At 36.1% G+C, this 16,529-nt stretch overlaps 1 protein-coding gene across 2 annotated transcripts in view; it reads right to left on the bottom strand.

The window, feature by feature from the left end:
• scn1laa (sodium channel, voltage-gated, type I-like, alpha) overlaps positions 1-13,775 on the bottom strand; it is a 40,981-nt gene extending 27,206 nt beyond the window's left edge. The window contains exons 1-10 of one of the 2 annotated variants that reach the window (XM_026912196.3): positions 13,532-13,775; positions 8,308-8,630; positions 7,119-7,237; positions 6,764-6,862; positions 6,518-6,646; positions 5,145-5,239; positions 4,506-4,742; positions 3,486-3,549; positions 1,599-1,740; positions 651-857 (exon numbers count right to left, since the gene is read on the bottom strand). In XM_026912196.3, coding sequence (XP_026767997.3) covers positions 651-857; positions 1,599-1,740; positions 3,486-3,549; positions 4,506-4,742; positions 5,145-5,239; positions 6,518-6,646; positions 6,764-6,862; positions 7,119-7,237; positions 8,308-8,577 — 1,362 coding nt within the window. In that variant the 5' untranslated portion in view covers positions 8,578-8,630; positions 13,532-13,775. Of the gene's footprint in view, positions 1-650; positions 858-1,598; positions 1,741-3,485; positions 3,550-4,505; positions 4,743-5,144; positions 5,240-6,517; positions 6,647-6,763; positions 6,924-7,118; positions 7,238-8,307; positions 8,631-13,531 lie in introns of those variants that run through there. The other variant, XM_026912210.3, reaches the window with a different exon arrangement.
• Positions 13,776-16,529: the final 2,754 nt, after the last annotated feature.

The raw sequence follows: 16,529 nt of genomic DNA, 5'->3' as shown, positions 1-16,529 counted from the left end.
ACATTGGAGTAGTTCAGAACCAGGAACCTGAATGCGTTTGAATGGCTAAGTCAAAGCACAGACCTCAATCTGAGTGAGAATCTGTGGCAAGGCTTGAAAATTGGTGTGCACCAGTGGTCTTCATCCAATCTGACACAGCTTGAGCAATTTTTCCAAAAGGAATGGAGAGAAATATCAGGATCCAGATGTGCAAAGCTGATAGAGACATATCCCAGAAGACTTGTAGCTGTAACCGCAGCCAAAGGTGATTCCATCAAGGAGAGTGAATACTTAGGCAAACAACAATGGTCTGCTTTTTGGTTTATATAACCTTTGTGTCACAATAAAATATTTTTCACAGGATTTTTCCAAGAAGGATAATAGGTTTAATAAAAAAGAAGGTCTAGAAAGCTATTATAGAAATAAATGAATGCACATTTTGTAGGGTTTTTTGAATCCTGATACAAGTTTCAGCACCGGCTGGCAGAAGTTGTTTGAACAAAACCAACATCCAGTCATGCATTACAATCTAAACCACAAACCATCTGAAACATGGAGTGGACCTCTTACCAATAATAGTATACACACTGTAGGCATTTTAATCGTCATACTTCATAATTCTACTCATATACTGTACGTCTGATATATTTACATTTCATGTCATGCAATACCTGGGCCTCTGCTTGTTGCCTCCTGAGCTGCTCCATCATAGCCTGGAACTTTTCCTCTTTTTGCAGAGCCTCCTCCAGGGTGGCCTGGTTCTGTTCATCATAGGCCATGGCCACCACAGCCAGGATCAGATTCACCAGGTAGAACGATCCCAGGAATATCACCAGCACAAAGAAGATCATATAGATCTTCCCTGAAGCTCGAAGAGTCTGAAAATGTAGCTCACTATTAGCCATTATCAAACTGGTGGAGTAATCTCAAGGTGCTTTTGGGTCCTTGTTTGGAATTTTTAGAAACTGTCTCACCAATCAAAAGAAGTGGCATCAGAAAAGGTAGATTCTACATATGGTTTAATTTTAAAAGGAAGAGTAATAGATGTTTCATTGATTTGAATACCACCTATTTTTTCAACATTTGAATATATAACCAACATAATAGTTTCTGCATCTTCACTACACATATGCCAACTACTTTAAATTTTTTTTATTTTGTTTTACTGCAGTTTTGTTTGACAGTTAAAATGCTAATATGCTATGACTTTAATTCTCATCCAGGTTAATTAAATCATATTAAAAATGCAATGTATAAATGCAATGAAGCACCTGTTCCATACCCAACTTATTTAACTTTATTTAAACTTCAAACCATAATATCTTTGCTTTTAAACTGATGTATGTACAGCTCACATGTCAGTAAAGAGCACAGCTGTTTAAGGTCAAATATTATATCAGGTGAACAAAGACAGAAACAGGTGCAGAGGACCTCCATGAAAGGAATCCTAATAAACCTCTTATAATAACCCACGCACAGGTCTCCCAACACAACACAAACAAACACATAAACATAGAGCCATTGATGACTAACAGTGATAGATTTCAAACTGGATTTAAACTACACTGGGTTTAAAGGATCAGCTGAGTGGGTGAGAAACATACTGTACATATGCATACCTGTTGGTAGAGATTTTCCCAGTAGTCTTGAGTCATCAGTCTGAAGAGAGAGAGGAAAGCCCAACCAAAGCTGTCGAAGCTGGTGAAGCCATAATTCGGATTGGTGCCTGCTTTGTGACAGAAATAACCATCTGGGCATTGCCTGCAGCACAGTTAATAAAAAGTATTTACTCATTTTATATTTTTATACTCCTTTTGTCAAGAAGCAGTAATTTATTTCAAAAATAAACACATGAGCTAATGTGACACTACCATTTTTATAATACTAAGCTGAAATTCAATTGAATTTTATTTATCTAGCACTTTTAACAATGGACATTATCACAATCCAGACATAAAATTTCAATTAAAATTTAAAATTTATCCCTAAGATAAGGAAAGGAAATATATATTTCTGTGCTTGTTTTTCTCTTGGTTTCTGTTTTCATACTGTTATTTATTTATTTTCTAGTCATTTATTTGTTTACCTGATTGTGTTCACCTGTTCCTTGTTCTCCTTGATTGCACTGTGTTTCTGTCTAAAGTCTTCAACTTTGCATTTATGCTTTTAATTCTGAACCATGGTTAATGACAAGGGATTATCCCGTGTTAACCAGCTGCCTGGGTTTTGACCCCTGCTGTTGACTGCAGTTAAGATTCATGGATTGCCCAATATAAGTGTCAGTAATTTTATACACTTGTGTCCTGCCTCTAACCAACTGTTACAATGTTACTATACTTTCACAATTTGTAGTTTATCTACAGATTTACAGTTATTTCATTAATGAATGTTGAATATTTCACTTAAGAAGAAGAGTTTATTGTCACATATACAAGTACAGCAGTGAAATTATATTCTTCACATATCTTAACTTATTAGGAGGCTGGGGTCAGAGTGCAGGGTCAGCCATGATCCAGCTCTCCTGTAGTAGAGAGTTAAGGGCTTAAGAGCCTTGCTCGACCCAACAGTGGTATTTTATAGAAGGGGAATCAAAGTGTTTAAAGAATTATTTTATTATTATTATTATTATTATTATTATTATTATTAATGCATTTATAAATCATTTTCATACCTAGTAAGAGTATGAGTACATGTTTTGTGGGTTCAGAGATACTGATACCAAACGTTTCTCAGCTGTGAGAGTAAAAAAAAATTTAATGAAGTGGAATTGACGTGTGGTGTGTCAGGAATGTCAACATTTTATTTAGATCTGAATCTATAACCACTCTCATTTCCACTATGTCAGATCCTGGATTAAACAGAATCACACACATACATGCTCATGCACATACATTTCTAGGCTTATTCTTTATAATGTTAGCTAGTTCATTTTAAATGAAGAGCATTAGTGAGCTACATTAGTTAGCTTGGAGTGAGTAGGGTTGCAGTAGAGATTTTCACTTCAAAAAAGCACTTCAGTATAGCTATAAACCGACATTTTTATTTTCTTTGCGTCAGATTCAATAGTGACATCATCAAGAACAATGTACTGGGGTTTCTGTAGATATTTTTTTCTTGCCTAGCCTGCATCATTTGCCACTAGTACACTTGAACTCCTCATGCTCGGTTTTATGTTTAAGATGTTTAATCATGTTTCTTGTATTGTAGGACGATGCTGTAGTATATTTTCATAGAGCACAGTATGCAGTCTGCTTTGCTTTGATTGAAATCATTAATCGTGAAATACATCCAGATTGCTGTTATTTCGTGTTGTTTTCTCACTAGCATGATAACATACACCAGCCTTATGTCACATAGTATCACCTGGTATCGACTGTTGGTATCGGGCAGCTTTGATGAGTATGAGTACATGAGCATTGTTCATGGGCCCATACCTGATACCAGTATCAATATTGATATATCCCTAATAATAATACTAATAATTATTATTATTATTATTTACTTACCCTGCATCACTGTTATTTCCACAGAGCAGTGGATCTTTCTTTCCTTCAATTTTATAATAATTATCTACAGAAAAAAGAGAAAGATAGCATTCAGTCCCCTCTGGCATGGAACAACATGTAACATTTGTATATTATGAATATTTTTGAACTTATCTATGTGAACCTCTACAGAGCCAGAACCTAAGCAAAGATATTTAAAAGAATGTAATAGAAAAGTTGAATAAATGGATGAATAGTACAGTCAGTGGCATCTTGGCTGTGGTATCAGGCCCAGTCAAACCACATCTTAGTATTAGCGCCAGTCTGCCATGAAACATTTGCTGTGTACTGTCATAGAGTACTTTAGAATGAGGATCACATTTCCTTCCGTTAAGTAACCATGATTGTCTTCCTTTCTCTAATTCTTTCTCATTACTTCCACACTAACACTGTCTCCTATGTCTGAAAGTTGACAGAATCCCCTCACCAACCATATTCTCATTAACCACTATGTTAGATCTTCCATTGCACAAACAGTTACACACTCCCCTGTGCCACTTCTGTCAGTCATTGTTAGCTCCTGGGCAGCCATGAACTCTCACCTTCTGAATCTAATCTATGTCTCAAGGGATCTGAGGACTAAGCCTGCTAATGCATGCTAATGGCTGAGGGGTGGTGAGGGCAACAAGTGGATACTGAAGGAAAATCTCCCTGCTGGTTTCAGCGCAGTGGGTACATTTTAAGCAGGAAAAACGTCCTAGCTTTGTGCCTCCTGATGCAGTCATGGGAAATAGTCCTGCTGTGTGTTTATTGTGTTTTCCCTGCTCTAACCTATTTAACTCAGCAAATAGATGAGCTCAGGGAAAAAAAATCCCACAAAATCCCAAATAGGCAGATTCTGTTATGTCCAAGACTGTATTTACTGTAATGGATTGTAACCCACCATGTTTGGAGATGGATTAATTAAGAATACTGTTGGGTTTTATTTGCTGACTTGACCTGTTCTAATAATTTATTTTCCACCACAACAACAACACTCACCCTTATCATTATAGTATTGTGTGAGGTTGAACTCAGTGAAGTTTCCAGTAAAAACCAGCTGTCCCTTCTCATTTATAATGCCATCGGTTGGTATCTTTATGCATTTATTCCTCAGGTTGCCCATAAAAAGCTGCAGGCCAATCAGTGCAAATACGCTCAAACAAAAGACAGTCAGAATCATCACATCTGAAAGTTTCTTTACTGACTGGAACAGAGCTCCTACAATGGTCTTCAGGCCTGAGAGCAACAGACAGCACAACATATTATTATGCAGAGAATATATATAACATAATTGCATGTGTTCAGGGAAAGTATGAAGCATATAAAAATTTGTAAAAATACAAGCATATAAACTTGTGAAGCATATAAAAATTTGTAAAAATAAATAAATAAATAAATAAAAAATACAAGCATTTCCCTTTTTTAAAAAAAATTTACAAAATGTGAAGTAAGGTTCATTATCACTAATCAATTCCCTTATTAAAGGGAATTATTAAAGATTTGGATTAAATTTTTTAATATAAATAAATGTATTAATAATGTATTAATAATTAGTAATGTATGCACAAAAGTATGTTCGTTTAATGTAAAACCTGCTACATAAAGACAAACTGCAGTCAGTTAGAAGCATGCTCTTACCTGGGATAACTGATATTGTTTTCAGGGCCCGAACAACTCTGAAAGATCTCAAAGCAGAGACATTACCCAAACCGTTGCCAAACTCTGTCACATACCTGAGATAAGGCAGTAAGAGGTCAGGGGTTAGAACAAAAGCTTTCCAAGATCTTAGTAGCTAAACATACAGAAGGCATTGTCTCTGTTTACACTGTTACAGATGGAACAAATGAACAGTTACGCTGGATGAATCTTGTATATGAATGTACAGATTTAGAAGACTGTCTATAGCTGGGTAGTAAAAAGATATTGGATTCACTCTGGGCAGATAAGTGTCTACTTAATGATAGGATTAATCAATAAGATCATGTCTGGCACAGCTTTAAGGTAATTAAAACACATCCATCAAATCAAGCATGCTTTTATAGACTGGCTCAAAGCTGTTGACTGCAGAAAGGGGATTATTTATAATCGATGAGATTGACTTCTCAAATATCACTCCAATGCTTGTCCAAAGCAAGCAGTGAGAAGGAAGTGATATATGACTCATTATTCTGAGATTGCATATAAGCAATGCTGGCGAAGCTACTTTGCAACATTTGCAACAAGCTGTAAGTTACCCTTGATTTAAAGTACTACAAGCTACTTTTTCTGAGTATCCTTGAAGCTATTGTCAAATATAAATATACACACATATGTGTATATATATATATATATATATATATATATATATATATATATATATATATATATACATATATATATGTGTGTGTGTGTGTGTGTGTGTGTGTAAGGAATAACACACAACAGACCATGCGGTTATATGAAGCCAGGCTGGTGTGAACATGAAGTGGAGTTATCACCCTGAAGTGGATTATTTTCTATAACCACACAGTCTGGAGTGTGTTATTCTGCTTATTCCACAGCAATCTGCAAACAATTACAATGTTTAATTTATTAATGAATGACACGTCACACATTTTACTGGCTTATCATTAACAGTTAATGTTGTGAAACATCTGATAGACAGTCATAACATTGTATTTCTTAAGTTTACACAAAACTATGCATCCCCTTTGGCTTAGTTGCAGCTACACCCTATGTACACTTCAGTGTCTGAGAGTGAGACCAAGAAACTTTACGTGTATCATGGCTATACCACAGTGCAATCGCCACAGTGAAGGCTACACACTATTGGTGAAAAAGTTACTGGAAAATCTATATTATTTCGAAAATAACTCAGCTACTGCCACGCTACTAAAATATGTACTTAAGCTAGTAGTGTCGCTGTTTTTAACTAACTCCTCACCAATACTGCATAACAGAACTGCAGGTAAGACGGTGTATCAAGTCATATTATATATATATTAGACATGTGTGAACTGTCCTGTACTTACGCCATTACAATCACAGTGAAGTCCAACCAGTTGAATGGGTCTCTGAGGAAGGTAAACTTCCCTATACAGAAGCCCATGGCTAAGATCTTTATTAATGAATCAAATGTATATATTGCAGTAAACGTGTACCTGTAAAAAAAACACCACAGCAATCACAACAAAAAGACATAGGATTTACTATGAGTCAATGAGTCTGAGGAATTAAGTCATACTCCATATTCAGTACTAATAGTGAGAGAGACTTACTCTATATTCTTGAACAAGGATCGAAGCTCCGTGCGTTCAGTGAAGGTCATAAACACACAGTTTGCAAGGATAGTGCACATGATTATTATGCTGAACAATGTGACAACTGCAGTCAAGAAAAACATGATTTAAAAATAACTGACTTGGGAAAACGTAAAGGCAGAGTAACAACTTAAAAAATTAATTTCTTTGTTTACAGGTTATTAATATTACTTATGATTAACAATTATTTTTCAGTCACACCTGTTATTACTGGATAAGCACTATAGGACAACTACAGGATTGCGATAACTCTGAAATAAATATTTTAGTTAAATATTTAACTAAATATTTTAGCAGCATATGGAAAGGATATGAATGCACCAAAATCTTAATTGATATTCTTCTGAGTGGGTTGAATGGACTTAGCAAGTACAAGGCAGAAGTGGCATTAAAGCGGAAGATTGCCTTCCCTTTGTTCAATACTATAAAGGTCTGAAAGAAAAACAAGAAACAAAGCTATTGCTACTATACAGTCACATATTATTCAGAATGGTAGGTCAGTGCTGGTGCTTGGTGTGTTTCCGGTGCATTCAGTACTGACCTACATAAAATCTGAAAAAAAGATTACCAGGCCTGTTAGAACTGATTATTGTTCTACTAAATTTTTTAGAAGTTCTATTTAAATGAAACGTTATGCAGAAAAGGAATATGCAGAAAAGGAATATATACTACTATTGTGGACTGAACACTCTATGGATGCTATCTAAGTAGGGTCGGGGTTCCCCAGAGGTCTGTGAAGCATTTTTTTACATAACATGACATTACAGTTGTTTAAATTTGTTACATTTATTATAATTCTAAGCCCAATTGCCTTTGCACTTAAGGTGAATGGATTTAATCTAAAGCTCATTAATTCAACAATATAAAACAGCTTAATGTCAATTTAAATCATACTGCGAGTAACTAGAAAAAAAAATGTAAAATTGCATAAAATTGTAGTAAAAAATAGTAAATAGTAAAATTGTGAATCTACATTTCTAACTCTGTGTAACTTGCTTAGGTTCAGTAGGTAGAACATATAATATCTCATGACTCCAATAAATACATATGATTGTACATGTTTGCCTAATGTGCCTGATATATAAACAATTGGATAATACTCATATCATATTATTGTTATACTCATCAAACATGTTTATTGTTTATGGGTCCATATATCCTTTTTTACTGGAAGGGGCTTGGCTGTATAAAGTTTGAGAACCCCTGATCTAGCTCAAAAACCTCATATCTAGCCTGGTTTAGTAAAAGATTTTGCTAAAAAAAAAAAATCAGCTGTTATATCATCTTTAGTAATCATGTTAATCATCCAAAGTCCATGCATTATGCAGATAATCCAGCACTAAACCCTTTTATAAGTCACTGCATGAATGACCATTCACACATTAACGATGTAACAGCAGTAGCCAGCCACCCACGTCAGCACTCAAATTCTACTAAAAGCCCATTAGACAGAGCACACCCAAATGCATTTCCAGACTGAGTGAAAACAAATCAAAACTTACTTTCTGATTGCAATAAAATGGGTCCAGATCTTCCAGTGGTGTGGACACCATTCCTTCTGGAATGTCCCCATATATAAACGGCAATTTCTTCCCTGCCGCCAGATCACTGTTAGGTTGTGGCTGATCCTCATCATTAGTATTTCCCTCTTGCGCTCCTTTTTTAGGCTTTTTACTCTTCTCCTCTGCAATTCGTTTTTCAATGGCCTTGAGCGACTCCCGGGTAAACGGGCGGAAGCTGTGTGGTCCCGGCGGTGCAAGAATCTGTGCCATCTTTGCATCCTGTACCTTTTGATTGATTTGCTAGCCCACTACATGAGAAGCAGCTACAGCCATAAAAATACAACAGCCGATGTTAGACAGAAACACAAGTGATAATACCTTCAGAACGGCTTGTGTTCTACTAAAGCAAGTGCAGAAAGAAAAGAACTACAATTCTGCAGAAAGAAAGAATTGTATTTTGTGTTTAATTTACTATTACTTGTAATAGTAGCTCTTCTACTTAACATTTTTGGGCAGAAAAGTGCCCAAAAATATAACATTCGTTGTTCGTTAATTCATCATTTAGTTTCCGTAACCCCTATCCTGGCCTGGATCACAGTGGATCTGGAGCCTCTCCTGGGAACACTGGGCGTGAGACAGGGTTGGGTACCAGCCCATTGTAGGGCTCCATGCATACACATACTCACATACTCATTCAAACCTAGTGAAAATTTAGATATGACAGTCCAACTACTGGTATGTTTTTGGAAGGTGGGAGGAAACTGGAGAACCCACATGGACACAGGCAGAACATGCAAAACTCCGTACAGATAGTAATCCAAGCTCAGGATCAAACCAGGGACCCTTGAGCTGTGTGACAATGTGTGTGCCACCCAGGACCATGATCAGTGACTTGAAAATCATAACAGTGTCCAGGGTATCAGTTAGACAACTTTCCAAAACTCTGTCTGGAAATAATGCCCCAACCAATGGAATACATGAATAAAGAGAAAGCATCATTTTCTTCTTAACCCAAGTAGTGGGGACACCACTGGGAAAAGGAACAGTTCTCATGTCAGACAAATAACCCTTGTTAATCCTAACAAGGATTAAACAAAAAACCCACAAACCTACAGAGTTCCAGAGAATGACATGATTGCTCAGATACCAATCCACATGTAACAACGGGATAGCTGAATTGTAATGTGCCAGAAAAGTACATGGAAATAAAAATTCAGTTTCACCAGTTATTTGACAGAATATTTGCATGTAGCTCAAGTATAGCTTTCTCACTGATTTGAAACTAGAATAATGAGGGCTATACAGCATATAAAACTGTGGATAATGATAATGAATATATATTAGTAAAGTACTTGTACATTTTAACATTAGTTCACATTTGACTTTAGTTCTGTGAAAAATTTAAGTTTCAATATATTAGGGTTGGTTTCTATATGGGTGGCACAGCAGCGCAGTGGGTTGTGTTGGCACCTCACAGCTTCAGCTCGGGTTACTGTCTGTGTGGAGTTTTGCATATTCTTCCCATGTCTATGTGGGTTTCCTCAGGGTTCTTCAGTTTCCATCTACATCCCAAAAACATGCCAGTAGGTTATGCTAAATTGCCCCTGGGTGTGAGTGAGTGTGTGTCTGTTGTGTGTGTGTGTGTGGGTGTGTGTGATTGTGCATAGTGCCCTGTGATTGTGCATAGTGCCCTGTGAAGGACTAACGTATCATTCAGAGTGTATTCCTGCCTCATGCCCAGTGTCCCTAGGAGAGGCTCTTGATCCACCAGAACCCTGATCAAGATAAATTATGAATGATTGATTTTATTATCTACACAAAAACTGATTTAAAAAATCCATGTTTTCTTCAGTAGCAAAGCAGTAAGATAACAGTGTACATGCATAGTATAAAGGTATGTACAAGTAGACAATTAAATATGATTACTATGTATTATTTATTAGGATAAATAATGATTGAATATTCGTTCACTGATTCATCTTCAGTAACCACTTAATCCTGAGCAGGGGGTGTGGTGGATCTGGAACCAGATCCTGGTACTGCTACTGGTACTGAATACTGATCTGTCAAAGGCTACCATGCACATATACATTCACAAACACCTTGGGGCAATCAAGCCTTTGGGAAGAAATCACATAACTCATGCTCAGGATCGAACCTGGGACCCCAGAGCCATAAGGTGACAATGCTACCCATGACTGAATGCTATTGATTGAATATTGTACTTCAATATTGTAAGTAAGCACTGACAGAATATACTAAAAATTATAATGAATTGTAATTGTATGTGTGTTTGTGAGCACTGATAAAAGAGCAGTGCATCTCTTGTATTGCTTATTGATAACTCAGTGTCCTTTCTTAGAAATAAACAAAAATGGGGTAAATTGCATTGAGAAACAAATATTTGGTGACAGATAGCAGACAAGAGGTGAATTTTAGTGACAGCGTATATTGCATGTGTAAATGGCTGTCAGGACAAAAAAGAGTATTTAAAATGTCCAACACTACACCAGTATGTGAAGTACTGAGCTCAGTTTATTCCTCAACCTCCTCTATGTCACAGTCTCTGAAGTATCATGACTACGCCTCAATTGACTACAGTCTCAATTTGTTATTATCCCCCCCACCCACCCAATTTCTCCAGATTTCCCTTTTTTCACGTTTCCACCCCATCATACAACCACAACTACAAAGAAGAACAGATTTGCCACTATGGAAAGGCAGAACAAGTATAGCAGTGCACTAAAGGCAGCCTAAAAAACAGCCTGCTGTGTCCCTTATAAAGGAGTGTCCATTGTGTTGTTCTATTAGTTCAAAGTATCATCGGTGTGCACCTCAAGGAACGTAAAACAACAAACAGAAATAACAGACATGGTGCATTCAGGGTTATGAGTGATGTTGTCCGTGGTCCTGAAATCTCAACCACAATAGGTTTCTAAGCATAAATCAAATGTAAAATACATATCGAGAAACAAGAAGCCGTGCGTAAGTGTGGAGACATTTCCTGGAGTGAAACTAAAAACCACTAATAGAGCACTTGGCAGCAAATCCCCGAAACACTCACTGCATTTGATAATGGGTCTAACCGCGTACACACTCGTATGCGATCTAGCATAAAACAACTCATCTTTAAAGATGTGGTGGTCAGAATAGAATAGAATAGAATAGAATAGAATAGAATAGAACAGAATAGAATAGAATGAGGTACGAGTAAACGGACCCTCAGTTTAGATATGAACACTTGTTCACTCATTGAAATCCTCAATCTTACATACACATTAAAGATATTTTTATGCTCCTTAAGAAGATATAAGTTACATTAATTGCTTTATAGGTGAAAAGAATAGCAGAATAGAACAAAAGGCCCAAAATATTATTCACTAAGAGGTACATCTATACAAAGAAACAATCCCTGAACCAAAATTTTACTCAGGCACCATCACAATATAGACATGCACAATAAACCCTCAGAAAAAAAGGCTGCTAAACTGTACTTTTCCTTGTCGTACTCTTATCATTTGTGCTTTTAATATGTATCTGTCATAGATAGTTACACAGGCTAATTGGACCGTAATTATCTTTTAGAGTTAGTCTTTAAAGGTAGACTGTATGCATGTTTCTAGGTAAAGGATCCTACAGTTTAGTGAACATTTTTCTAAGAGTGTGTAAAAACTGCACTAAGACATGGAGCCCCATTTGGGACATCTGTTGTTGCCATATAAAAAAAAAAAGAAAAAAAAAAGGTGGCATCATTTAAGTCAATCTACAAGTGATGTGTTGTTTCTTGGCTCTATTATTGTGCACAACAAAGATTTTGCTATGTCAGTAATTTTACTTGCTGAGACAAAAAGTGTAGCCTGGTTTTAAAGCTCACTCCAGAATGCTGCATGGACATGCAAATGGACAATGCAAAAAGCAACATCTGTGCTAAAAGTGTTAACAGTGGGTCAGCCAGGTCACTGCATCTATATTAGCTAAAGTGCAGATTACTCCTGACCCTGCTGTTCACCGTAAAATATCATTTTTTCCAATCCCCATTTCACGCAAATCTACGAGCATTAAACACACCCTTAGCCTTACAAATTCATAACTTTGATTTCTTATCTCTGAACATCCAGCCATTAAACTATACATGCAAGACATGTTACACACATGTCAAAAACAACATCTATGCTGAAATGCTTGCGAGTATGGAACATGTCAAACCCACCCTATACAGCACCTGATTGTGTTTTGTTACCAGATTGATCGTCTACCATCTAACTGATCTATTTTTAATCCCATTGGGATGGGAAATTGTCCTTTGGGTGATAGACACAATCTAGTTTAGCTATAATTTTGTTGACAGATATAATTTATAATTTGGTAGATATAATTTCATTTGGGCTGTATTATGGTGAATTAGGCGAGCTTTACTCAGTCGGTCTAATCTCGCAACCCAGACCAGCTCTGCTGTCTAGGCTTTCTCTGGCTCTTTTTATATTTACATTACATTCTTTTTAAATTCTCTTCATAGAGAATAAAATAATCAATAATTGGAGAAGTGTATAACCTGTAAGGCTTTTGGACCGTGTCTGAATTACTATCCATAAATATATTTAGGTTAGATTATATGTAGAACATGTTAGATTATTTCTGTGTGTGTGTGTATATATATATATATATATATATATATGTATATATATATATATATACATACATATATATATATGTATATATATATAATTTAAATAATAACAGACATATATGACCAACTAAATAAACAGCCTAATCTGTCTCTAGTGTATTTATTTGTATTGTTCTAATTATCCCAATTTATTCTAACATCAAATATAATACTTTTTAAATTAAGTTTTACAAATTTAAAATGAAATGTTATAATTGCATTGCATGTAAGATGGACATGCAACAGGATCTGCCCCGATTCTTCAACTTCACTTCGCGTAAAGAGACAGATAATAAATAAAGAAAACAATTTTTTTTAAATGTGTATATACATATATATATATTTTTGCTTTAACTCTGCCAAGCCAGCTGTCAGATGCTTGAGTCATGTTACATGTGGATCTACCCTTCTGCATCTTCTGCAGCATCTTCAGCATCACATCAGCAAAGTGCTCTAGCCTTAAAAGTAAATGTTAGTGTACTATCACTGTAGTGCAACTGTATAAAATTGTTTACTATCTCATTTTCGATCCCACCCATCCACACTCTTCACACTCACCATTATCACTCAGTAAGTCTGTGGAGAAACAGGCTCGGGTGGAAAACGCCTTAAAAGTCGTATTTTACAGTCAAAATCCAAGGCAAATCAATGCAGCAAGACAAAAAAACGAGAAATAAAAAAAAAACCCACAGAACTCGCACTATGTTTTTAAAAAAAGTTAAATCCATGTGTTTTCCAGCACAGCAGAGGAATCACAGTGGACCCCAGCGAGATGAATTGATAAGTACATTAAGACGCGCGTGAGGGCAGAGCGAGCAGCACTTCCGGTTGTTCATTAGAGGCAGACTCAGCGCTGACGCCACTGTCTACCGGCCACGTCCAGAAACCGCACACTGAGCGCTGAGGAAATGTCACACACCACCTGTGGTAGCCACTGGTTAACCTCTGCCCGGTCACCGTGCTGTTTTAGCCTGCTGCAGTACATACAGTACAGTAATTATGTAGTTTTAGCCATTTATGTCTCCACTGACAGACTGAGCGCCATGTGAGACTGAAGTTTAACACATTCCTTGGACATAATTTGGACTTTGTCTGTGTGAACTAGCTGTTGAATTATGTGGGTTAACGTTTTAAATGTTGATTGTGTGTGTGTGTATGTATGTATACGGTGAGCAGAGTACAGTATTCACAGTATTCACAGTTCATAAAAACATTCTTGGCTTCTTCAGTCTCCAAACGCTGAACTCCTATCTCATTATAGTAAACACAGTCCTCTTTATGTTGAAGTGTCACAGCGACATCTTGTGGCCGAACTGAGCCACCATACTCCAGAGGGCAAGATGGTGAAGATTATGTGGTGAGAATATAACAGCATAACAGCATGAGCCTCGGCTGAGGCAACTGAAAGTTGTCATTTCTACAGATATGCCAAAAAAAAATAAGCTTCCATCCACCATCTTAAATTATTGAATGGTTTAATCAAGCTCAGTGATGGAAACAAATATTGATTGGTTGACTGGTTGATTCATTAATACATTAATCTATTAATTACTTACTATACATTTATTCACTCACATGGCATGATGCACACACTCATTCACACCTAGAAGCAGTTTAGAGTACCTGCTGGCATGGGTTTGGAAGGCAGGAGGAAACGAGAACCTGGAGGAAGTCCACACACACAGTAACCCGAGCTGAGGACAGACCCGGGGATACAATGTTAAAATACTGTCTTTATCAAAAAAAAAAAAAAAACTCACAGACATAGTAGTTTAGCCAAATAGTTCAGTTTAAAAGAGGGTCCACTAGTGACTAATAAACACACATTAACTAGTGACTAATAAACTAATCAGCAATAAACTTATGAGCAATAATTTATTATTCATACAGCATTATTATTCAGACACCATTCATTAATAAGTAATAAACTAATGTTCATGCACTAAACTAGTGACTAATAAACTTATGAGCAATAAATTAATGTTTTCACACTAAACTAGTGATTAATAAACTAATTAGTAATAAGCTAATGTTCACACAGTAAATTAGTGACTAATAAACTAGTGTCTATTAAACTAATGAGTAATAAGCTAATGTTCACACACTTTCAGCAATGCAGATTATGGCACATATTTTCTCTGCTAAATTTTAAAGAAGGATTCATGCAGAAATCCAGATGATTCTGCAACTTTTACACATATTTTAGTATTATAAGATGTGTATTATAAGACTTCCATATGTAGAAGTAGAATTGAAAGTTTTTGAACCTCTGGAATGATTGCTCTGGATTGCTGCATGGATGCTTCCTAAAATGTGATCAAGTCACGATCATAAAATAAAGATTCACAAATCCAGATTATTGCAAAAAGGTTCACAGACATTCACAATTATTTCTGCAGATTGTACATGTACTGTGATGTGCAGATTGTTTGATAATTTTGTGTAATTTAATTACAATTAGTTGTCAAAGCCTAGCTTTCAAACAGTTTGTTTTTGTCAGTTTACCAGTGTTTTATGTCCCTATTGCTAGGTTTTAACATTGTTTCTTTTATGTGCATCCTGAAGATGTGCGAGTCTTGCCAATCAGTGTGATGGAACCTGCAAATCTCCAAGGAAACTTCTGACAGATCAGCCAGATGTCACATGGCAGTTGCTTAGCAGCAGCAGATAGGAGTCAAAGCTTAAAGATGCAACGCTCAAGAGGAGAGTGCAAAGAGAAAAGAACAGAGGATGGGCCAGCTTTGCTCCTTCTATCTACCCTGCTCTATAGGGTTTTGGAAAGCTTTTCCTTAATTAAAAATAGCTGATTATATAAAAGGCTAATTCTGATAGACAATTGATAATATTAGAAGAGTATGTGAATAAGAAATGTTAAATTACCAAGATAGATAGATAGATAGATAGAGAAACTCCAGGTGTTCACATAATCACATAAATTGCACAAGAATGTTATACCTTTTTTAATAGGCTACATTTCATGTTATGTTTCATACATCTTTCAGCCCTGACTTTTCATCTGGGATATGTGAAGAGAAGAATTACAGTGTACTGTAATGTATATGTGACATATATAAGCTTTCTTATTTTCCACAAGTTTAATTATTCACATGTAGTGCACGTGCTTTTGTTTTTCACATGTGATCACCTATTAGTCACATGTGTTTACATGAATGTACATGTGCAATTTCGGGACATAAAATGGTGCAATGCACCTTCACTTGTTTTTCACACGTGATTCCATATCATTCCAAACATGTAACATGCGATTTTTCCACAACAAGTGATACAAAGGCACAGAAGTAGAATGTTTTAAAACATGCATTGTCTCAAATGGTCTTTGTAGTTGCTTACTCTGAGTGGGAGAAAATGGACATGCCTATTATACACATATTGATCTCAAATCAGTATTAAGTAAGCATGTCATGCTACAGTTTCTTCTTTTATTTCTCATTAAGCCAAATTATTGAAGCACATTTAATAGACCCACTGTTAAAACGATAGAAGAAGGCAGAAGAAATACACAGTCACTACAGTAGGATAACAAAATATAACTACG

This window comes from Pangasianodon hypophthalmus, chromosome 5 (genome assembly GCF_027358585.1).
Source record: "Pangasianodon hypophthalmus isolate fPanHyp1 chromosome 5, fPanHyp1.pri, whole genome shotgun sequence".
Lineage (NCBI taxonomy): Eukaryota > Metazoa > Chordata > Actinopteri > Siluriformes > Pangasiidae > Pangasianodon > Pangasianodon hypophthalmus.
Note: the sequence above shows the minus strand (reverse complement) of the source record. Positions and strands in the feature narration are given on the sequence as shown.